Below are 24,203 nucleotides of genomic sequence, written 5' to 3' on the forward strand. Positions count from 1 at the left end.
TGACAAAATTCAATGGTTAGATTTAAAACGGATTAAAAATAAAATTATATAGAGTTTTGAACTAAAATATTTTTAAGAATTAAACAGGGTTGTGAAAGATTTTTAAGAATTAAACAGGATTGTGAAAGAACCCACGGGCTTGACTCATTCCCACCCCTAGGTAGAATCGAAGGTGACGGTGGCCTCAGCCCGGCCCTATTTGGAAGAGCAAAAGATTAAAAAAAGCGCTTATAAGGAGCTGGTTGGTAAGAATACGGAATAACTGGTTTCATAGCTTCTGGTTTCTAGTTTATTTTCTGGATTCTCGACTATAGATTCTCAAAATTTCGATAAGAATCTGCGATGTTTAGGGAAAGAATCTGCAGCTGTCAAAAGTTCCTAAACATAGAAAAAAAAACATGTGTATAAATTGATGGATGTTTCTATATGTCATAGGAAAAAAAAATATAAGAAATTATGTAACATACTTATTAGTGGGCAAGATACTATGGTATACAAGAGTGCAGGGGTCATTTGGTACCAAAATATACGCAAAGATGTAAATATGAGCAAGACATGTGAATTTTTATAAACTTTTGGACCCTCTGACTAGGGAATTGTACTATTAGTTTTTATATGTATTGGCAGGACGTGTCACACCGAGTACAAGATGTGTAAAAAACCGTTTAATCTAGCCTGCCAAACTAGACTCAAATTCAATAGAATTTGTGGGCACAATGTAATCAGAGATTAACCATGGACACTCCCCACTGGTGTATACTTGATGTGGTGTGGCTTGTAACTGAATGTCCTCTAGCTTATCTTAGGATGCCTTATATTCATGGTCGTTCCAATAAAACTTAGGATCCTTAGACGAGATATGAAGGCTTATTATCCGCAACTCATACCATGGAGATAAGGTTCCTCCCTTGCTTGAGTAACTTTCCACATCCTAGGGTAACATTTCATAAAACCTTAGGTATGCAATATCCCAATGTCGTATGCTTACGTATTTAGGGTAAACCATATATCTACTACATTATTCCCTTCGTTTCAAGTTATAAGACTTTTTGTTTTTAACTAGATTTATCCATGTCTTAATGTATATGTTTTGTATATGTGTCTAGATTCATTAGCACACATATAAATCTAGGCGAGCTCGAAAGTCTTATAATTTGAAACGGAGGGAATAATAAAGGTGTATTTAGGTTCTCAAAAATGAAAAAAAATATCAAGAAAGACAGGGTTATGCTTTATGCCATGACTCTAAAATGTGCAACATATGTTCCTATATTGTGAGTGTGGGTGCACACTTTTGTGTCTTAGGTGTAATAAAAAGTTCTTAATCAACCCTACAAACTACATGAGTCGATATCACCCTTTGAATTAGACTTTATGTATGTTCCTTTTTATAAAAAAAAAATCATTCAATCTAGCATGTAACCGATGTTATGGGATTAAAGATCATCGCTAACGTGCACAGAAGTGTAGCCCAGCTGGTTAGTCTTCTTGTTGTAGAACTTGTTTACCGGAGTTCAAATCCTACATGAGATGGATGCTTGTATTTAGGGCTAATTACTCTTTCAGTTGATGATGGTGTATTTGTTGTTGATAGTGAGCAAGATGCCTGTCCATTGTGAGTTTGGCAATCTAAAGATGTCTTCTTAGGTGCTAATAAAAATAGGATGTACTCCATCTGTTTTATAATATAATATTTTTTAGTTTGATCCAGATTTATAAACTTAAATTTTGGCTTATGTATAAGTAGAAGCGAAAAATTAAATTCAAATTTTGGCTTAGGTAATTGATTATTATTTTTTGGATGTAATTTTATACTCATTATTTTTTCTTTAGAATTAGAACAACATAATAATTGTATGAATGTTTTGTTGGTTGTTGAGGAATGATTGTATAAGAGAGGAACATAATAGAATAGGTATAGATGGGTAACAATTTCACATAGTTACATCTAAAAACTTGAAGGTTTTTGGCGTTGAGTGGAACAGTATAAACCCAGTTCTACCCATGTAGTTTGTTTTTTACAAGTGACCCCACTAATTCCACTCTAAAAGGATTTGAATCTATACCATTTGGTACAGCTGTAGCTCCAGATAAGTAGGAGTTGGGAGCTAGAGCTATACCAAATCGAGTCACGTATGTGTTTTCTCTAAGGTGAGTGTGCACTCATTCAAATGTGCTCATCCACATGTGTGTATTCCTCAATATGAGTGTACATAAGCAAGGTGGTTGTTTGGTAAACACGATAAATTTCTAAACAAAAAATACTTTATAAATAAAACTTTTATATAAGTATTCTTAGCGATCTAAAAGTAAAGGCTTAAAAATAAATTTCAGTGAAAAACCTCAAAATTAACTCTAAATTTAAGATTAAAAATTCAATTTCTAACTCGTAATCACAAGTAGAAGTAAAAAGATGGGGTGAATGTGTTGCCAAAGTAAAATGAGTCAAACATGAGAAATATATTTTATTTTCTTTCTAGTGGAATATGTAGAATGCTTTGATTTGTGACTGAGTTAGAATAACTAATGCGCATTTTATCCATTTTTAATATGTCAGGTCGGGATCAACTTGCGGTTGGAATATCTATACGAAGAAACAAACTTAGCGGCCTGTTCGGCGGATTGGAAGCAGGTTTAACCCGTGTTTTAAGATGCATAGAAGATAAAGAAACATATGAGAGAGAGGGGTAAAGTATACTGGGGTGCTAGATTAGAATTTTTAACCACTCTGTCTTATTTGAGCAACTGGTGCTTAGATTAAAAAATATTTTAGCTAAAACATTTAATGTTGCGGTATAGAGAAAGTTGGGAAAAAATAATTTTTATCACAGTGGGATCCACCTAAGTGTTATGCGACATTGAAACATCTTTGACCAAACTAGCCCTCTATAATATGTTAGTCTTGCTCCTTTTTAACGAAATAAACATTAGAAATGCTCTCGGAGTAGCGATGGGTAGGTCAGTCACGGGTCTCCAGGAGAATATTAATTCTTTAATCCTAAATTGATGTATTAGGTCCATAAAAAACTATTGTCCATATTGACCATAAAAATTACGCCCTATAAACCTAAATCTGGAATACGAGGGAGCTACTAATTTTAGATATACATATTGAAAACCTGCTGAAGATATATGTCTTCTATGCTAATTTTTAAAATTCAGTTTTATGGATCAATCTTAAATTTTTCCGCAAGATTTGGGCCTAATGTAATCTTAATTTTTTCAGCAAAGAGTTCCGAAATCGGAACACCTGGGGCCCAAGGCCCACGTGACATTGCGAGGCCCACGCGAACAGGCGGCCCAATTCATCGCGCGCACCTGAGTTTCTTCCTCCTTCCTCCCCCTCCCTCTCTCTCTCTCTTCTCTCTCTCTCCTCCACCTGCACGCCATCGCCGCGCCGCGACCGACCGAGGGAGGGGAGGAGGAGCAGCCGCGCGGCGACGCGGGAGCGGTAGCACAGCCGGAGCTGACTGAGACGGTCGGGAAGGGCAGGCGTGGGGGATGGAGCTGGAGATCCTGGGGATGAACTTCGGGTGCGTCCTCGCGGCGCTCGCGGACGCCAAGATCCCGGAGAAGGGCTGCCTGCTGCCGCTCGCCTCCAAGCTGCTCGGCTACTGCATCGTCGCCGCCTCCACCACCGTCAAGCTCCCGCAGGTTATCCCCCCCCCCCCCCCCACCCCATCTCGACCGCGTTCGCCGTATGCGCGGCCTCAATTGTGATGCGTGCCTCGCGTGAGCCTACTACCGATCCTGCGTGCGTGCTCGCGTCTGCTGCTGGGTTCTGTGCTGCGTGCCAAGAGGAGAGTGAGCGTGGCCTGCGAGATTGTGCACGGAAAAAAGGCTGCTGCTTTTTGGTGGCTACGGCTGTGATCTTGGCGCAGCGTGGCACAAGGAACGGAGGAATCGACCGGTCACCAGTGGTGTTCTTTGTGGTTTTCTGGGATAGCTGTGGGGTGGGGGTGATCCTCGTGGGTGCTTGTGTGCAGTGGGCCATGAATTCTGCTGATGCTTTCTTCTCTAGCCGTGAGAAATATTAGCCCTCATTGCTCAAGAAAGACCTGCAATTCTCACTTCTCAACCCTTCCTCTGAGAACTCTGAATATAGACTAGACTCTGATCAGTGAGCATGGTTTTCGGGCAACCCGTCCTCTGCTCCAGCACTGGCGTTACCGCATCACAATCTCGGCCAATCTGTGGAATAGCATGCTGTACAAGCCCCACATCTGCAGTGGTAAAACTCTCAAGGAGACCATTGTCCTTGATAGTTTGTTTCTCGCGAACGCCTGAAGCAATAACCCAGTCACCGCCGATTCGACAATGTTTGGGGGCCTTGGGGATGAGCACTAGAAAGAGGCTAGCCACTGGGACATATGTGGGAATCCTGTGCAGGGGCATAGGGATCATGCTTTCAGTGCCTTCGGATTCCAAAATTCCATCTAAGGAATTCTTACTTCCTTTGATGTCCAAGGTCCTTGGCTATCAGATCATTGCTGCATCCACTATCGGCAAGCTCCCTCAGGTGCCTATGACCGGTGACCCTGTGTCTAGTGTCATCATTTGCATCCTTTCTTTTCCCATCGAACTGACCCATTTTTCAGAAAATGATATTTTTTTGAAATAGCAACTTCAGGTCTTCCATACCATTTATTTATCCAGTATGTAGCCAACGTTGTTTCGCTGTCTCAATACTATTTCCTTCTGGAAGTATCCAGTGACATATCCCATCTAGCTCTGGGAATCAAATCACTAGTTTGATGTATGTGCAGGGGTTTGCATCTTCCCTTCTCACGGTAGCAGAATTATGCATGTAAGATTAGGTTCGGTAGCTTATAAGTTGTCTTAGGTGTATTTTTGTGCCAATATTTATATGTGATTTCTGTTTGTTAAATTGCTACGGTTTGTGTTATTCTTGCTGTGCTTTTGTCTAGTACATGGACCGTTGACATGTCAGAGATCAGTCATGCAACCATGCCTAGGGGAAATAGGTTGCTAGTTTGACACCAATTGTAACTGGAACATCATGCGTAATTTACTCATTGGTTTGGATTGTTATAATGTGAATGAGAGGAACTGGGGAAGGGGTAGCACATGATCTGACTGCTTGAGAATGTGTATTGTGCATTTGCTGGTAGACTGATAATAGCCTAACAACGATTTATAATATGTATTAATCAATCAATGAAGCTAGAAAATGGGGCACTATAGGAATATGCTACAATCATTCTTTAAAGGCAAAATTTGCTACAGAGCATCCAAAAAATGCATAATTAGCCGGTGGGCACGATAAAATCGTGAATTTGTTGCAGGGCACCACAAAAAAGTGGTAAATTAGCTGATAGACACTCCGGTCATTATTTTATCATTTTCGGAGTAAACCATGTGAGAAAATTGTCAAAATGCCGAGAATGCCCTCGGTGGCTATCATGTTATCCTGATTCGCCGTCGCCTCCTCAGTCGCAGGCTAGGGTTAGGATGGATGTGCGGCAACGAGACTGACTGGGTCTGATTTGACAGGACCTAGTCGGGATAACGTGGTGGCCATCGAGGGCATTCTCGGCATTTTGACAATTTTCTCGTGTGTTTTACTCTGAAAATAAAAAAAATAATGGTCAGAATGTCTACCAGCTAATTACCACTTTTTTGCGGTGCCCTGCAACAAATTTATGATCTTACGGTGCCCACTAGCTAATTACGCGTTTTTTGATACCCTGTAGCAAATTTTGCCTTCTTTAAATAGCATGTCATGGTATGTATGGTCGGTCTACTGGGAAAGTGTTCCTCTTACAGGGAATTAGAATGGACATATCTCAGCATCTCAGATGCAACAGGCCCACCCAAGCATTCCAAAATATGAACTCACTTGATCAATGTATATTAAAAATAGGCTTCCAATGTAAAGAAGTCTTATGACACCATTTTTTACATAGAAAAATGTTGAAACTATATATAAAAAGAAATCCATTCAATCTTTGGCCTCCCATGAAGATGTTGGATAGAACCTCACCATTTCTTCCTTTTTTTTCCCACCAAGAATCTGAACTTGAAGCTTATTTGTGTTCCCTCCTGTTTCCTTTTATCAGTATTATTAGTTCACATTTCTCAATGCTTGGAGGAACAATTCAAAATAATAGATTTATGGTGTATGCTATGGGTGATAAACAATTCAAAACAATAGATTTATTGAGCATGCTATGCAGCCACGGCACATTCCATCTGTAGCACCACACTTATATAAAGACTCCATAGAAGAAAAGAATCAGTCCATATAACGAAAACTAAAATGTTCTTTACAACAGAATTTGTGTATGATTGCATTCATTGCTTCATATTATTAATTTGCAGGAGTGTTTGAAAATATTGTCAATAAGCACAGTACAAAAAATAATTAATTTATGATTTTTGCCCTATTAATCAAAATCTTTCTTGTACTATAGGATAACCCTGTATATTCAATATCATTAACATAACTACAAAATTTCTTGTTGCAGATATTAAAGATTTTGAAGCACGGAAGTGTAAGAGGACTTAGTGTAGCATCCTCTGAGCTTGAGGTTGTTGGCTACACAATTGCTCTAGCATATTGTATTCATAAAGGACTGCCGTTCTCTGCTTATGGGGAACTAGCTTTTCTGTTAATCCAAGGTTCGTTTTTTACCTAATGGGAACCAAGACTGATTTGTTTATCAGTTGATATCTGAATTTTTACATTGCTAAAGCTGATTTTTATTTTAATGTCTATGTCTAATATGCAGCAATTATTTTGGTTGGAATCATTTATTATTACTCCCCACCAATGGGAACCAAAACATGGATGAAAGCATTACTGTATCCTTCAGTTTATTTGTTTATTTTAATTATTCTTTGGGTGCTGACAATAACGATGTGCTACTACTTATGGAAACATCCAAAAGATCCACAGAATGTTATGAGAACCTTTCTCCTTTTGACCTGCTTTCCTAAACAGTGCTTGTCTAGATATTGTGGACTAGCTCCAACAGTGTTGGGTGGGAAAATTGATCCTGCTCTTTTTGAAGTTCTTTATGTAAGTAATAAATGGAAAATTATTTTGTGTAGCACTTGATAATAGTTATATATGCTTGTCTTTTGATGGTGTGCAATATCTTTTGCAGGCTTCACAGCATGCTATCTTCTTCTTTGCTAGGCTTCCACAGATATGGAAGAATTTTACGGTTCGTTGTTAGATTCCTGTACATCTAGCTACATTAGGTTTAGCTCTTCATGGAAAGTTTGATGTAAAGCAGTAAAATTATATTTTAATGAACCGCATGATCTGGACCTTAGAATAAATAATTTGAGATTGACTAGTATGGCAATAAACTTCACATCTACCAGTCAGCATTTTGTACAGATTTTATAAGTGGAAGCTTCTAATGAGTCTTCTAACATTTTGCATGTGCATACTTACTAACCTGTTGGTACAATATGCAGAATAAGGGCACTGGCGAGCTGAGTTTTCTTACCTGTTTCATGAACTTCGCTGGTTCCATAGGTAAGCTTTTAGTATATGCCAGATTAGCTACCAAGACATTAAATTGACTTGTTGAACCATTTTATTCTCAGTCCTTTCTTTGGAAGTAAGTAGTACTAGCACAACTGAGTTTACATGTTCTGAATACTGAATAGTGAGGGCTTCAAGTAATTACATCTTTTTTGGCTAAGTGGGTCTTTCTTTGCAGGCAGTATACCTGTCCTGTGTAATTCTTTTTATATGATGCGTTAACAGCTAGCTAAACTTTACCTCATCTTCTGTTGCAGTAAGAGTGTTCACCAGCATCCAGGAGAAGACTCCCTTAAGTGGTATCCTTTTGGTTCGGATTACAAGTTCATTGCATACAGTCTTGAGGAGCTTATCTTTCTATTTTCTTCTAACCGTGCCTATCATGTAGGCCAATATTGTCAACAAAATTCTTTCTTTACCCTAATGCATGATAGTTGCAGAGTTCATTTTTTTAGTGAAATAGTGTCATAGTTCAGTTAAAGTGCAAAAAACTGCTGAAGTAGAACATGCTTCTGAAAGAATAAAGTACCGTTAGTGTAACATGGATCCTCGTTGATTTGCTGCCTTGCTGATGCTGAACATCAACGAAAGAGTTTTCCCTAAATATTTTCCTACTTCCCTATTTTTTTTTTGTGCCCTTAACTCCTTGAAAGTGATACTGGGCTCTGCAATCGGCATTGTGATGAATGGTACACTCTTGGGTCAGATTGTGATGTACCAAAAGCCTGCTCCAAAGAAAGAGAAGAAGAGAGATTGAGATTGAGCACAACACAAGAAACAACAGAACGTTCTTTCTGGTGTCCATCTTCAGCCAAGCCAAAAGCACCAGTGTATGAATTTCTTGAAGACTCATGTGATGATGAAAACGATGGGCATCATATACACCTTGGATATGGGCATCTTGCATTCTTAGTATTAGCATTTAGCAGTGTCATGACTTATGACTGATGTTTGATCATCATTAGGTTGCTGCACGGTGAAGGTATTGAACTATTGATGATGGAAAAACTGGTCACTTAACTCTCATGTTGGTCAATGTTGGAAACTCGCTTTTTTTTTATCATCTGTTTAGTTATTTATGAATGCAAAATCCAGAAAGTTATGAATCGCTACATCGAATTCTCTTTTTTTGTGTCAAAGATGTGTCCTCAGTTTGTGACTGGCTCTCTCTACCTCCATCCCAAATATAAGTATTTCTACCTTCACCCTAAAATATAAAATGTAAGTATTTATATATTGTTTAGCAGGGATTAAGATTGAGAAGGAAAAAAATTATGGTGCTCCTTAATAAATGAGGAAGGAATGAAAATGCGATGGTAGGTGGAGATAAAATGGGAAGAGTTTTGAATAAAAAGTGATTGATATAACAACTACTATGAACAGTGCCAGAATAGTTTGTATTTGGCTTAAAATTCAAATTCTATAAATGCTTATATTTTAAAATTGAGATTGTATCATGTATTTTCCACTCGTTTTTTTTCTTGGTTTAAAGAGAAGTACATACTTTGGAAACCGACACAGTTTGATCATCTTACTAGGGATGAACGGTACGATAAATCCCAACTATTTTCAATGTTATTTCCTTTTACTCCTAACCGTTCATCTGGTATCAGAAATTTCGGTAATATAAGCAGTAATGGAAACACATTTTGCCGACCATTTGTGGTATTGTATATTTTTCTCTTACCTCCAATGGAGAAGTTTAGTAGCATGTGTTTTAGAGGAAATGTCCAAAAGGCCAAAATTATCATGGCGCATGAGTCTTGTTGTGACTAACCCTAATCCCCTAACCCATCCAGCCACATTCTCCATGGTGCACCCTAGCTGACGGCCAACACCAATCCACTCTCTTGTCCCCATCTATCAAAACGTCTACTCAAATTGACCGTGCCTTCCTTCTCCACTTATTATTTATGGTATATCTTTGATTATATTTGTTGTTGAACATATTATTAATTTATCATGTTGTCTAAGATTTTGTGAACTATCAAACTTATTATTCGTGGTATTTACTTACGTGCTTAATTGAGTATGAATGATTTAATTTTTATTATGCATGGCATGATGTATTGATGTGAGTATGATTACATGGAGTGATATAGTCATACACTGATGCATAAGCATAGCCGAATATAGGTTATTACAGATCGTTTGTTTTCAACATGAATTTTGGCTTCCAACTGATATCGATACAATCTTTTTCCGAAGGTTCCATCTCCAAAATTTATTATTTTTGACTCCACCATTCCGTTTCCGATAAAAAATGGAAATGAAAACGGAGGGACAATTTTCCAACTATTCTCATCCCTAGATCTTCCAACTCTTGATTTTTAACAGCCTTGTCGTTTAGCTTAAATTTCAAACCTTAATTTTGGAGTTGAATATTTTATTTTTCTAGTGTGCTTTTAAATTATGAAGGACACTATGAATGAAAGTTTCTCGCAATATTTTTTATTGCTAATAAGTTGTTGCAGCTTATAATCAATGTAAGCGAAACAATCAACATATTAATGACCAAGAAAGTTGCATGACCTTTGTAGTCAGCTAAAACTTTATGTATAAACCTTTAACCCAAGCTCCAATTCCTGCAATATTTTAACTATACAGTAGTTTGGAACACAAAATATGATATCCATAGCACAAGGAACAAGCCAGACCGACATAGTATCAGAACTTGCAAGATATGGACACAAACAGCCCTCATAATAAAGAGAGATTGGCTTGTCCATAACGCTTCTAAGCTTTATTACAATGCTCATCGTGTAGCATCACCGATAAAATTCGGCAACTCGAGCACCGTACAAGGGTAATAACATTTGTACGGTAGCAGTGAGCTTGTCATTACCTAAAGATCATTCTGACGTGCGTACAAAGCACTTCATACTAGTTTGTGCCTTTGTGGGGAAACCACGCTCCACCGATTGTGTTATAGGATATAAGCGTGTATCACATGGTGAAATCGAGCTTCTGAAAGCTCGAGGATGTGTCAGAAAGGTTTCCCGAGGTCCACCTCTTCAGCATCTCCAGAGCAGCCTTCGGTTGATCCATTGGTACCATGTGACCAGCATCGTGGACCTGTTCACATTTCACAAAATATCTCTGTTCAGTTTGATAGTAAGTGCTAATTTATTTTAAAAAGGTAACGAGTGCAAATCGCTACAAGTCTTTGAATTATTGCCATTGCTGCCTATACATTGCATTTCTATAATCAATGTGTTATGTATGCCTGCATGTTGTGTGTGTTCTGTATATGGAAGCATTGTATACAAATCACTGGCACAAGGGAAATTAATTAATCTAGAGGGGCTTTCTGTATGGATTGTAAAACTGACCTTCAAGAAACTCAAAGGCCCATAGCTTTTCAGAACACCGGCTTCTTTTCCATCAACTGTGAAGGATTTCTCAGATGAGGAAGCAAAAGCTTCCTTTCCAGACCATTCCATAGAGTTCACCCATCTTGAGTTCCCTAACCAAATCAACAAACAGATTACACATAACACATCCAGCAGAGAAAGCTAGAATCAGGAAAACCAGATACAGATGATATTAGAAAAGTAGTCTTCCTTATTGATGTTGTTAATACATCTTGCCATTCTGAATAACAGAAGACACAAATTGTATCATTCTTTGTGAGAGATCCTTGTTTAAGCAAGGTACAACATTTTTCCAAATTTTACTTTAACCAGAAAAAAAGTTATAACTGCAGTACAAATTAAGACCATGAAATTTTTTTTATGAACCTCTTGCACAGAAAACATTCAGAGAGGAGGCACAGTACAAGTCACATTGTGGTGGGATTATATGTCAACTGCGACAAAACAGACAAACTACAGTGAAGGGTCCCCGTGTTTGCCTACATCTCTAAATACAGGTAGTCATAGGATCTATGCAGTCAACCTTTTGAAACATCAGAAAAATAATATATATAAAAGTATATGTAATAATGTAATGACTGTCATTGGATCGATCTTGCAAAATACTTATATATAAAACAACTAATACACAAAGAATTTTGCCAAAAACTACAAGTCAATAAGGAATAATGTTCTAGTCTCTAGATATATGAAGTAAGTAAAAGGGACACTGACCTAGCCAGTTGCATATAAGATCGTACTCTCCAGCATAAATCAACACTTTGATGTCATTCTCAAGGAGTTCAGGGATCCCCACTTCAAGGTCCTTCATCCAATCTAACAGCATGGCCTCATATACAGTTGGACTGCATGATACAAACTGTATGTCTCCAACACCTAGGCTCTCTCTGACTGTTTTCAATTGGAGAAACTTCTCCATGTTAGAGAAGTCATAGCATAGGCTCCCTACACATGGCTTCCTGATATCATAATACTGCCAAGAAGAGATGAGCACTGGTTACAAGATTTCAAAAATCAAAACATGGAAAGAAAGAGTTATGTGTTCCACACTACATTTTTATTCCCAATTATCGTCCTGATGGAACTGAATATTAGATTGCAGACAACATATGCGCCAAGACAAGATATAGTGCCAGAGGTACCTACATCATAAGGTAGAAAGTGAGAATGATATACACCTCCTCTGTCTCCCCCCCACAAAAAAAAAAAAATCCTGGCTATGAATCTGAATATGTCATGATTCCTAAGCAGGCTTGATTCTTTTTGAGGTAAGAGGGAGTATGCATTATAGGGAATCAGAACTGAGTTTCACATTTTTTGAATATAAAGGGGAAAACATTGGCATAACAAAACATACATGCAAAATGCTGACAAACACAATTCTTTGTAATACCTGAGGTACTCTTGCTACGCAACTTGACCATGCAAGGCTAAGAGGCTAACTTTACTAATAAGGGGGGACACTCAAGGAACAAAGAAAACCAGGACATACCACAGAGCTTGATAGCAAATTCACAGGTTGGAACAATTTTGTTGATCCTCTTATATTGTGATTTTGTAATTAACTCCATGTCCAACGAATAATCAGTGTATGCTTTGTATTGTATTGCTGGATCTGTTAGCCCATTACCAATAGCAAAACCCTGGAAAAAATAACAGAAAATGGGTTTTTTACCACAACAGTGATCACATATAATGCAAAATGTAGACACTTGCAGAAAGAGAGGGAAAAAACCTTCAAGTTGATGTGAATGCCCTCATTGTTCTTGTTTCCGTTGTACACTCGACTTGCAAAGGCGGGAATATAGTGCCCAGCATATGATTCCCCAGTTATATAGAAATCATTTTTTGCAAAATCCGGATGCTCAGTGAAGAAGGCCTATCGATATCGCGCAGAAAGCATAAGGAGGTTAATTTATGAAAGATTAAAAAAAATTGCAACTAGTTTTAAGGGTTGTTATATCTAGTTTGCCTTGGCTCATTGCCTATTTATATCCTAGCAGCACAAATGCACATTAACCCTTATGGCTCAAACAGGTGTCTACTGTTGATGTCCTAAAAAGTTACAACTTTGCTAATATATAACTAAACAAATTTAGCAATTCAATGCATGAATATGGCATAGGCATATGATGCATCTGCACAGTGAACATTCATCTCAGACCAGCTCGCATACACTCAAATGGCCTAAATTCCAACTAAACATCACATGGTATGCATAATTTCCCAATAAGAAACAATCCCTACCTGAAGAAAGGCATATAGGTCGTTGCTAATACTAGCTTCGTCGTGACGGGTGTCGCGTGAATCGGAGCTGTAGCTGAACCCAGTCCCGGTGGGCTGATCAACATATATAAGATTGGACTCCTGCGATTTGAGTATTTGTTTACACACGGATCTCAATCAAAGAAAAAATGGAATGGAACAGTACCAACACACTACAACGAGAAGTAACACTATCTTGACTAAAACTAGCAGTAGCAGGGTAGAGGAGGCTGCTACCTGATCCCAGCCAAAGTCGTTCCAGACGAGCGACATGTTGTCCGCTATGTGGAAGGGCCCGTTCTCGTAGAAGAGCGCGAGCTCGCTGCTGCAGCCGGGTCCCCCCGTCAGCCAGATCACCACGGGGTCGTCCTTCTTGCTCCCCCTCGACTCGAAGAAGAAGTAGAACATCCTGCGAGGCAAAGCCGCTGCCGCCGTTGAAGAGGAGAGACGCGCCTCGCGTGGGGGGAAGGACGGGACGGGATGAGCTCACCTGGCGTCGTGGGTGTTGGGGAGGCGGTAGTACCCGGCGTGGTGCCCGAGATCCTTAACCGACGAACCGCCGCCGCTTCCTCCCCCGGTGGCCATGGCCGCGAGGTGGATGGGCCTCTCGACGAGGGTTCCGGCCGGGGCGGCGTCATCGTCGGCGCTGCGGCGCGAGGGCGAGGCGTCGGCGTCGCGTGGGTGGAGGTTGAGGGCGTGGATGAGGCCGACGGCGGCCGAGCGGGGGAGCTGGGTGGTGGGCACGGGGCGGCCCGAGGTGGGGAGGCGGAGGAAGGTCTCCGGCGAGGCGGCCGCCGCGGCGTCGCCGACGAGGAGGAGGTGGAGGGCGAGCAGGAGGAACTGAGACTGACGGGTGGGCCCCATGGCCGCGAATCCGAAGCGAGCCGAAGAGCGAGAGGTAGAGCGAGCTGAGAAGTTTTTGGAAGAGACACGGATATTTATTGCGTGAGGAAAAGAAGGTGGCGGTGGGACCGTCCTGTCAGTAACGCCGTGCCACGTGTTAAGTGACGTACTACTCTCGTGCGAGAGTTGACACAGGCACTTAATTTTTTTTTGGTCATGTCGGATATTTGAAAGAATATTTAAATATTAAAAAGGTTTTCCAACATAAATAAAAAATAAATTTTACAGCTCACCTGAAAACGCGAGATGAATCTTTTGAGCATATTAATTTATCATTAGCACATGTAAACTATAGCAATTATGACTAATTATGAACTAATTAGACTTAAAAGATTCGTGTCACGATTTTCGTCAGACTGTGTAATTAGTTTTTTATTTTTTTATTTATGTTTAATGTTTTATTTAGGTGTCTAAAGACGTGATATTTTTGAAGAAAAGTTTTTGAAAACTAAACGGACCCTTAAATTCAAATTTAAACTGCTTGGCATGAGATCGTGGTAATAGATGGAGTTGGAGTACATACTTGGGTTTTATTTAAGAGCTAGCTTCCTCTCGTTTTAAAATATAACTGGATGTGATCCTCTACTTTAAAATATAAAATATAGTACATAGTGTACAGTACCATCAGGTATTAGGTTTCTGTATTTTGAAACGGAAGAAGTCCTTTATAAAAATACTTCCTGATCTCTAAAACAGTTGTTAATGCCCTTTTTTCTCTGTTTTCGGATCTGTATGATACTATAGGCTCAATAACGGTAGAATGTAGGTCCCGCGAAAAAGAATAACGGTAGAATGTGCAATAGCTACTTCTTACATTTAATCGATACTCCTTTGTTCAAAGATGTTGCTCCGTTTGTTTCTAGATGTTACCTCGTATCCTTATCCTTATCTGTTCTATTTATACTATAAAGCAAAATTTAATTTTAACTTTAATTTAAAGATGACTTTGGTGTTTTTTCACCAAAGTCTAATTTTCAGTATTGGCTTTTAAATCACTGGTAATACGTATATAAAAATTTTATTTACCAATTTTTTTCTAAGATGTGTTATCTCATCAGGCTACGAATATAGATTGAATCCTAGGAGTGTCCAGCATTTCGTGATTCAAACTTTGCTTCCCAGAGTGAACGGAACTGTAGGGTTGACTCCGGCCCACAAAACAAAGCACATGATTAATTAAGCACATGTTTGACTCTCTGTCTTTTTAAAATTTTTTGTGATTAATATTTTCGTTGTTATTAAATGATAAAACATAAATAGTATTTTGAGTGACTAATTATTTTGAATTTTTTATAATTTTTTCAAATAAGACGGATAATCAAACGTCATACATAGAGAGAAAAATAAAGTCTTTTAGATACGGATGTAGTTCTTAACAACAACTTAAAACATTAAAAAATATTATTAATAAAAGTATAATTTAACCATTCAGCCGTGAAAAAAAAGTAGAAGTTGCGGGGAAAACGACCGATTTGATCAACAAGCAATTGCCACAAGACCTCAACAAACCCAGATTAACAGCCCCTTTAAAAGAGAGTGAGGATTGTACCATCTCCAGACGCTACAGCCACTACCTGCACTAGACCAAGCGCAAGGTGGAAGTACTCCCAAACTCAGTTTGCAGGGTGCAAGTCAAAAGTTTCACATGTTTGACCATTTGTCTTATTTAAAAAATTATGAAAATATTATTTATTTTGCTTATGACTTACTTTATTATCAAAAGAATTTTAAGATGACTTGTTATTTTTTATATTTGTACTATAAGACGAATGATCATATGTTGCAATTAAAAAAATCAAAATCAAAACGGAGGTAGTAGGAGGTTGGGGCCTTTCAGTAAGATAACAGTTTGGAATACCTTGACAGTTACTCTTGTACATGTCTGCCAAAACACTAGTCTGGAACCGGTGCTGGTTAGCCCAAAACTCAAGAAAACACTTCGGTACAGAACAAAAACCACGCATACCAAAACACAAGGCGGGAAGAGGAGGCCTTGGTGCATACACAAGAGTTTCTGAACATTTGATCTGGCATAGTACTAACTAGAAGAGTTGATACACATTATTCAAATTTATGTGTCTACCATTACACTCCAGATGAAATCAAAGACAGGCCATGATACCGGCATATCACCTCACCACGCTGTTTACTATACAAGTATACAATAGTAAATTGCTAGTTCAAACTTGGTCAACTGAGGGAAAAAGCTAAACTATCATCAACCCAATCTATCATAGATTGGTCTGGATGTTATCTAGTGAACTCCCAAAGTTAGAATAGAATGTTATGACCTCACTTTAGCAAGCCGTGCTCTGATCTCTTCCAAATCTTCCTCATCATCAGCACCCTCGGCAACAGCTTGTTGCTACAATATGGGGAAAATGTTGCTCTTAATAATTGAGATAATAAATAAATGGTCCTATAGCTAAATGACATTTCTGTCAGACAGAATTGTTTAGGTTCACCACTGGAGTATTACGTCCACTTATGGTATTATTAGGAAACTAGAATTAGGGTGGTGTTCTCTTATCTATTTAGGACAGCTTAACTTCTCAAAAGCAACTTCTAGCAAATTAACTTATGGAAGACTACTCTTTTGCACAGCTCAATGTATGCAAACAAACAAGGTGTGGAGCACCTACCTCTTCTTGGACCCTGCTCGTTGAAGCTTGGTTTATCCTCTGTTTCCTCACAGCATCTGGTAGTTGTGAGGCAGTCTCCCCAGCTACTGAAGCAAGAACCTTGTCAACCTCCTCTTCAATTTCCTCCTCCATGTCCTCAGAGTCCAAAGCTGAATCAACTGCATCATTGATCATCTCTTCCATCACACCAGCCTATAGTTCAACAGCAAAAGGTCAGTGTATTAAAGCACACAACCCAATGATCAACTTAGCAATAATTTTGTGAACACAAAAATCAATATCACTAGCGACTTTAAACAATGCATAAGAAATGGATGTGCTGGATTGATATGGTATATATCTAACTACTAACAAACAGAAATAGTAGATTACCTTTGTCATTTCTTTACTAAATTCTTGCATGGTGGTAGCCAATTCTGGAGCCTTCATTAGATTGTTAACGATTTTCATTACTTCAGTACTTTTTGACAGATGACCCACTGTTCTTGCCGTTGCTGAAATTGCATGAGCAGAATTATTAGTTCGCAATAAGAAAATACAACAAATAAATGAAGCACTACTCCTTAGTCCTGGTTAGATCTCACGCCAAAACAAATGTGAAATGAATCCATGTACAACTGTGGTTCTCCTAAATACAGGATGAATGCCAGTGTTGTCATTATGGGGTCTACTGTCCTGGCTGCAATCGAGAAGTTCACTCACATGCTAACAAGAAAAACTTAATAAAAGAAACTGCATTAAAGATTAAATGACATGAGCATGTAAATTGGTTTTCACAGGTGCTACAGGGTTACTAACAAAACAGTTCAAAATCAACAATATCATGATGATTATGTTCCACTTCTGTGGGAAAAATTATCATCCAATGCTTACGCGATGGATGAAAACCTATATATCAGCGTGACACCAAATTTTAATTACAAATGAATAAAAAATTTCAATGGCATATGCAAATTGCAAATTGCAATTTAAGCTGTAACTGAATGATCTCAGTGCTTTCCGGTATCAGAGCAAGCAGATAAGCAGAAAATAAATTTCAGATAGCTCTAACAGATTTTGAAGTGATTGTCTGCAAGGAACTTGAGGATGCAACATAAGCTGAATAGCTAATAAATCCTCTCTTCTATCAGCTCATATAGAAAGAAAACGGAACATACCAACAATTTCTCCAAGATGCATTGACACTGAATTAAGTTGAGCCTTGTTTTCATAAAGACGATTAACAGCACGCCTTGATCTCACAAGTTCCTTAGCAAGAGCCTGACATGAGAAAGAAATATTGACATCAACAGTACAAAGGTGTTGCCATGTGGGGTTTACAATACTGTCGTAGCAAGCAAGGGAGTAACACGCTAGCATGAGGAGAGGACGGCATCGGAAGAAACAGATGTCGGTTAAGTCATTTGATAGGTTAGGATTGGCTTGTTATTTAGATAAGCTAGTTCAGTTAGTAGTTGAGATTTGTGTGCTCAGTCTCTAGCAGCATATATTGGGATTAATTTCAATCATCCTATTAGATTGTATGTCGGGTTCGTTCTCCTGCCATGCCGGAGCATCACCGATCACGGCTCCGCCGCATCGACAGGTCCAGGGCCACGGCTAACCACTTCGTTTAAAAACAATTTGCATCATTTTCCTTCGTCAAACACCACAGCTTGTGACAGGTGTTGAGCTTACTCTAGCAGTTAAAAGACAGATGTAAAAACTTGTAACGGATAATGTTTGTTGAGACTTTAAACTCATGAGTGGAGGACTGAAACATATATTGATGTATACGAATTGGTGCATGCAAATGGATGACTGAATAGTTCATGGACAGAGCTGCGCACACAAAGTGAATTGAGTGTTCAAGAAATGAAAAAAAAAAGTTTTTATTTGCATGAATATACACTTAATAAATGGAATTGCAAAAGTGTACATGTGGTGCGGGAGAGCAGCTTGGTACAGTTGAGGTGGCACAAAACAGGCATGCAGTACCAAGGTGGCACGCATTCACAAAAGCAGCACTAATGTGGTACCGTGCCCTGGACCGTCACCTCAGCCGACGTCCTCAAATCGGACCCATCACCTCCTCAATATTAGAGATGTCAATCTTCAAATCAGAGACGCCTTAGGTTCACAGTTGTCGTTCATCTATCAGCCTCAAAGTTAGTAAAAATGTTGGGCATGATGACACGGCTTGGCTGCATGGCACCTACCTCCTCACTTGCCCATAGTAGGATTGAAAACCTTTCATTTAACATTATTCCAGGGTGTATGTTACTTTCTAACCTAAAACTTTAAGTCATCACATCTATTTCCTCCATTCCATTGTAAGACTTTCTAGCTCTTGCAACAATTGCATGACTATTTATTAACTTGTTGGCAATAGCACTATCACTCACCGAAAGATAAATTTGGATGCATGTCAAGCCACGTACATTCGATCAGCAAAATACAATCTGGATGTATGTGGCATAGTAGGGTATTCAATCATCGAAAGATAGTTCGGATGCATATGGTAGAAAATGCATCCAAATTATCTTTCAGTGATAGGTCTACCACATGCATCCAAATTATCTTTCAGCGACAGGCCTACCACATGCATCCAAATAATCTTTCGGCAAAAAACAATGAGATGCCAACAACTTAATAAATAATCGTGCAATCATTCCAAGAGAATCCAATGCAGCAAACCTGCAACCCACCATTTTATAAATAGTTGCTCCACTCACAAACCAAAAAGTCATCATTTCTTCAGCTCTATCATTTCTCCTACAGCAGATACATGAGTACTACGATTCATTGTAGTATGCAAATTCACATGATTAGTCCTAAGGTAGGAACTGTGGTGATGTTATAGTTACATAGTTCTACCGCTGGATCAGATTTGTGCATTTGCATATCTTGAGAAAACAGTTTACCCTCTTCTCTATCATCCATGAAAAGAGTAAGAAATATTTCAGTGAATACTCTATTGCACATCCACAAGTCTGATCTTGTGGTAAGCATTGTGTTGTATTGTCATAGCTACAAAGTTCTACCCAAGATCAAATGTACGAATATGCATATATTCACATCATCAACCGCTCAATCACTCATTACCACTATGGATTTTATTTCACGATCATCATAACTTAGGTGCAGACTAATAATGAGTTATATTTATTTATGCTAGACCATTATAAATGTCATAGTTAAGTGAGAACGGTTAATGGACTTCTCCTCTACCTACTAGTATGTGATACTCTTTCCATCCCATATTGTAAAACTTACTAGCTGTCTAGCTCTAACCAAAAAAACATATGGATGCTCATGAATCTAGACATATATATATAATATATATTTTTTGCTTCATGGATAATCTAGGCGGAGCCAGAAAGTTCTACAATATGGAATTTAGTAGTTGTGATGGCTTCAAAGTTTTAGGTTGGAAAATACCATACACACTAAAATAATATAAGATTATGTTAGACAACATGCTTTAATTTCTACTATGGGCAAGTAAGGAGGCCAGTGCTGCACAGCCCAATCGAAATGCATCATCGTGCCTGACATTTTTTCTAACTTTGCAGCTGATCATGAGTAATCCAGGGCGCCTTTGATTTTGAGATTGACAGGTCTAATTTTGAGGAGGCAACGAGTGCAATGAGTTTGATTTGAAGACGGCAGCTGAGGTTACTAGCCAGCAGTGGCGCACGGTACTGCATCAGTGTTGCTTTTGTGAACGCATGCCACTACAGTACAGTGGTCCTATTCTGTGACGCCGCTTTATGTGTGCGTGCCACCGCAGTAGCGCGCTCCTATTATGTACCACCACAGCTGTGATATGTCGCTCTCCCACATCAAATGTATATTTTTGCAATTCGACTTATTAGCTCTATATTCATGCAAAAGGAATGGAAAAAATATATTTTAATTTTTTTTCTTCATAAAACAAAGGACAAATCAAGAGAACTACATCTATGTATAACATCTAGAGTAGTAATCAAAAGAGCAAAGGAGAAATGGACATAAACTACAAAGATAGCATAATGAGAAATTGAAAACACAAGAATAATCTTTTTTAAAAAATACCCTTTACGACTATTAAGTTTCTATCGAATATGTAGGATAAATTTGTTAATATGTTGTACTATGAAGTCCATGAAATATGGATATAAAAACAGTAGAGAAATGGAACCAAACATTTAGTTAGGATTTAGTACATTTTCAATTAGGGTTTTGGATGTATATATAAACATGTTCTATATTATCCATAGAATAGGGACAAACATAGGTCAATCCATGGGTACTCATTGAACCACTCTAGTTCAACTAATGTAACAAGTGACATTTAGTGCATTTAGTTGAACTAGTGTGAATCAATGGACACCGACATATTGACCCATGCCCATCCCTACTATAAGTATGTATACACCACGAAAATTCAAAGAATAGTGTCATGATACAGCATGCTAAATGGGCTGTTCCTTCACAACCATGGTGCCAAGGGTATCAGCAGGTTCCAGCCATTATCCATTTAGTTGGTCTTTTAGTCCAATGGGCAGCTATCGGATTAAGTGAGATTGGAATTGCTACGGTTGGCACACCTCTTTATAACTGGGACTGAAGAATTTAATTTAATCAAACAAGCAATTAGCCAATCTCGTCCTTCCTATGTTTATGTTCCTTTCCATGGAGTCATGGACCATGTGCATGCTTTTCTTCTGAACCCAGCTACCAATTCACCATGGCACCAGCTGATAGCTGTAGACCAGAGCATCTAGCCAACCACACCAACAGTTTGTGCTCTGATACAGGGCACACAGGGCATGTTTTACTGGCAATAAGAATGCTTATTCAGCATGCCATGCCCTACTCATTCTATACTCAATTTACTGACACATGGACTTGTGGGTTTTTATTCTATCAATTTACACTCAGGTTTGCTAGTCAAGCTTCACATGGATTTATGTCAATGCTGCATCCTGTGGGTAACATCAAAATGCCATGGAAGGCAGTATCGGACCCAACGAGGAAATAAAGTAACAAAAAATTCTACAAATGTGAGAGGAGTCAGGATATTGTGCACATTACTAACTGTCCTAACTTACTATGATGGCATACAAAACCAAAAAGGCTGTTGATAGTTGGATCACAAGTTCACAACTAAACATAAAAGAAAATTTAGTACGTATATAAGTATATTGCATGAGTCAATGGGACCAAAGTGACACGATTCTGAGAAACCCAGCATACTAGGTTCAAAAATGTTAACAAACAATTACAATCTAAGCGGTGTATATGAAATCGTCTTGAGGCGTGCAGAAGTGAAGCTTTTCCTTTTTGTGTGTACATTTCATTTCACTACCAGGTTTGATACTTTAATTTTCACAAAGGCCGATATGCGGCATTTAGCTCAAAGAACTGAAAATAAAGCAACTATACACTTGCATTAACTGAGAAATGGCATCCAACTAGCCATACGGAACGGGAAAAAAAATGTTCGTGTGTACTGCACTACAAACCAGAGTGCTTATGCAAAGCAACAGAATTGAAGTGCACACACCTTCGCTGATCCCATGTCGTTGCGCTTAGCGGCCTCCCTGATAGCTTTCTCCACGTTCTTCTCCTCCCTCTGCACATCTGCAAACACAGGAATGAGAGGGTTAGGAGGATCGCAATAACCGGCCTACTAATCAAGCCGAGGTTCGCTTGCGTAGGCAAGCAAATGTTACGCCGCTGGCGCTAATCGAAGGCAGCGATGAACATTCCCCTCAACTCCATGCCCCGATTATGGAGAGCGCCTGGGCCGCGGGGACGAGACGAGAGGGCGAGGTGGGGGGGGGGGGCGGTGGGGGACGGGGAGGAACCTCGGATCTGGCGGTCGAGGACGCGGCACTCGTTGCGGAGGCGGCGCTGCCACTCCCGCAGCTGCTGCTGCGGCGTCGGCCGCGGCTTCAGCAACCCCTTCACCTTCTCCATCGGCGGTCCCGTCGACCGGTTGCCCACGACTCCGGTAGCCTATCCCCCCTCTCCTCCGCCTCCGCCGCCGGTGTCGAATCACGCGGCGGCTACGCAGTTACGCACGCGGAGGAGAGGAGACACGGCGAGCGAAGGGGGGAAAGTATAGGAAACCTCCTGGGTGGAAGACGCCTGCAGCGTAAAGGGATTTTTGCTATTTTATGGCGCTTTGGATTTGGGTTTCACTAAAATACCACTATCAAACAACCCCTCTTGTTTCTTTGTTTCTTAGCCCCCGTTTAGTTTCCAAAAATTTTCGCTCAAAAACATCACATCAAATTTTTTGCACATCTAAATAGATTATTAAATATAGATAAAACGAAAAACTAATTGCACAGTCATGTGATAAATCGTAAGACGAATCTTTTAAGCCTAATTAATACATGATTAGTCATAAGTGCTACAGTAACCTATATGTGCTAATGATAGATTAATTAGGCTCAAAAGATTCGTCTCGCGGTTTCCATGCCAGCCATGAAATTTGATTTTTCATTCTTGCCCGAAAACCCCTTCCGATATCCAATCAAACGTCTGATATTGCACGCAAAAATTTTCATTTCACCAACAACACCCCCTTATTTCCGGTGTCATTTCTCCATCTGCTACAAATTTGGGTTGGATTTATTTTTCTTAATTCCACCTCGGATGTTTTTGCTCTTGTCACCGCCCCCTCCCCTGCTCGTCGTCACTCAAAATTCTTCTAAAAATACCAAATACAACTAATGCATAAAAGTTTGTTTTGTGCTTTTATGTTTACGAGCTAAAGTTCTAGCGCATGAAAGTCAAAGTATATACTTTAGTCGATACAGAGTCTTTTTTAGATCTGATGTGATAATGAAAAAGATGTCTATATATTCAACCAAACTGATTAAGAATATTTTAATTTGATAAATCGGTCTAAATTGGTTTACTAATAGAATGACTCGAATCGGTATAAAATTGGGCTTTTGCTAGACTGCTAGCCAAGGGAAAAAATGGTCACAAATAAAATTAAAAAGGAGAAAATTATTTCAGATTTAGAGCAAAGGAGGAAATGGCAAAAAAGAAAAAGAAAGTGTCATCGTTAATGATATTTTAGAGAAACCTAAATCCGAAGTTGGATAAGAGGCGAAACTCACCTTTGAGAGTAGCGAAATGGCAAATTCTCCGGCGTAACAGGTGGCAAGCGTGTAAACAGCTGACGTGTGGTCCCATCTCCTGACTCATGTCCTAGTGACCACGTCTTTTCAATGTCCAAAAGAAAAGAGAAAACATATGCTATTGATAAATAATTAATTATAAGATATGTCATCCATACATACGAGTTCTATAAAATATCATCCTGCGTACGAATTTGTCTAACAAATGTCATCGTTTCCATCAGTATTTTTCTGCTCTAGTATGAATAGTGTATTAATGGTAAAACTGGATAAAAGTATTTTTCTATCAAGTGCTCTAGTATGAATAGTGTATTAATGGTAAAACTGGATAAAATTGTAATGACGATGATATTTTTTAAACAAAATCGTTTGTACG

The 24,203-nt window shown here is 39.0% G+C and overlaps 3 protein-coding genes across 3 annotated transcripts; 1 reads left to right on the plus strand and 2 right to left on the minus strand.

Annotated features, from left to right (window-relative positions):
* Window positions 1-3,371: 3,371 nt before the first annotated feature.
* Window positions 3,372-8,701, plus strand: LOC102707414 (mannose-P-dolichol utilization defect 1 protein homolog 2). The gene is made up of 8 exons (XM_006657630.3): window positions 3,372-3,654; window positions 6,489-6,642; window positions 6,753-6,825; window positions 6,976-7,042; window positions 7,131-7,190; window positions 7,450-7,510; window positions 7,777-7,818; window positions 8,173-8,701. The coding sequence occupies exons 1-8, from the start codon at window positions 3,502-3,504 to the stop codon at window positions 8,274-8,276; spliced, it is 714 nt and encodes a 237-aa protein (XP_006657693.1). The 5' UTR covers window positions 3,372-3,501; the 3' UTR covers window positions 8,277-8,701.
* Window positions 8,702-10,219: 1,518 nt separating this feature from the next.
* Window positions 10,220-14,054, minus strand: LOC102707694 (serine carboxypeptidase-like). The gene is made up of 9 exons (XM_006657631.3): window positions 13,649-14,054; window positions 13,396-13,567; window positions 13,141-13,260; window positions 12,629-12,772; window positions 12,386-12,536; window positions 11,947-12,035; window positions 11,608-11,866; window positions 10,852-10,985; window positions 10,220-10,594 (listed from the first exon to the last, which is right to left on the minus strand). Exons 1-9 carry the CDS (start codon window positions 14,020-14,022, stop codon window positions 10,466-10,468), a joined length of 1,572 nt encoding a protein of 523 aa, XP_006657694.1. The 5' UTR covers window positions 14,023-14,054; the 3' UTR covers window positions 10,220-10,465.
* A 2,018-nt stretch (window positions 14,055-16,072) lies between these two features.
* Window positions 16,073-22,649, minus strand: LOC102717359 (vacuolar protein sorting-associated protein 24 homolog 1-like). Its single transcript, XM_040526457.1, has 6 exons — window positions 22,538-22,649; window positions 22,234-22,310; window positions 17,861-17,963; window positions 17,076-17,197; window positions 16,704-16,895; window positions 16,073-16,426 (listed from the first exon to the last, which is right to left on the minus strand). Exons 1-6 carry the CDS (start codon window positions 22,647-22,649, stop codon window positions 16,346-16,348), a joined length of 687 nt encoding a protein of 228 aa, XP_040382391.1. The 3' UTR covers window positions 16,073-16,345.
* Window positions 22,650-24,203: the final 1,554 nt, after the last annotated feature.

The sequence above is a fragment of the Oryza brachyantha genome, chromosome 7, assembly GCF_000231095.2.
Source record: "Oryza brachyantha chromosome 7, ObraRS2, whole genome shotgun sequence".
NCBI lineage: Eukaryota > Viridiplantae > Streptophyta > Magnoliopsida > Poales > Poaceae > Oryza > Oryza brachyantha.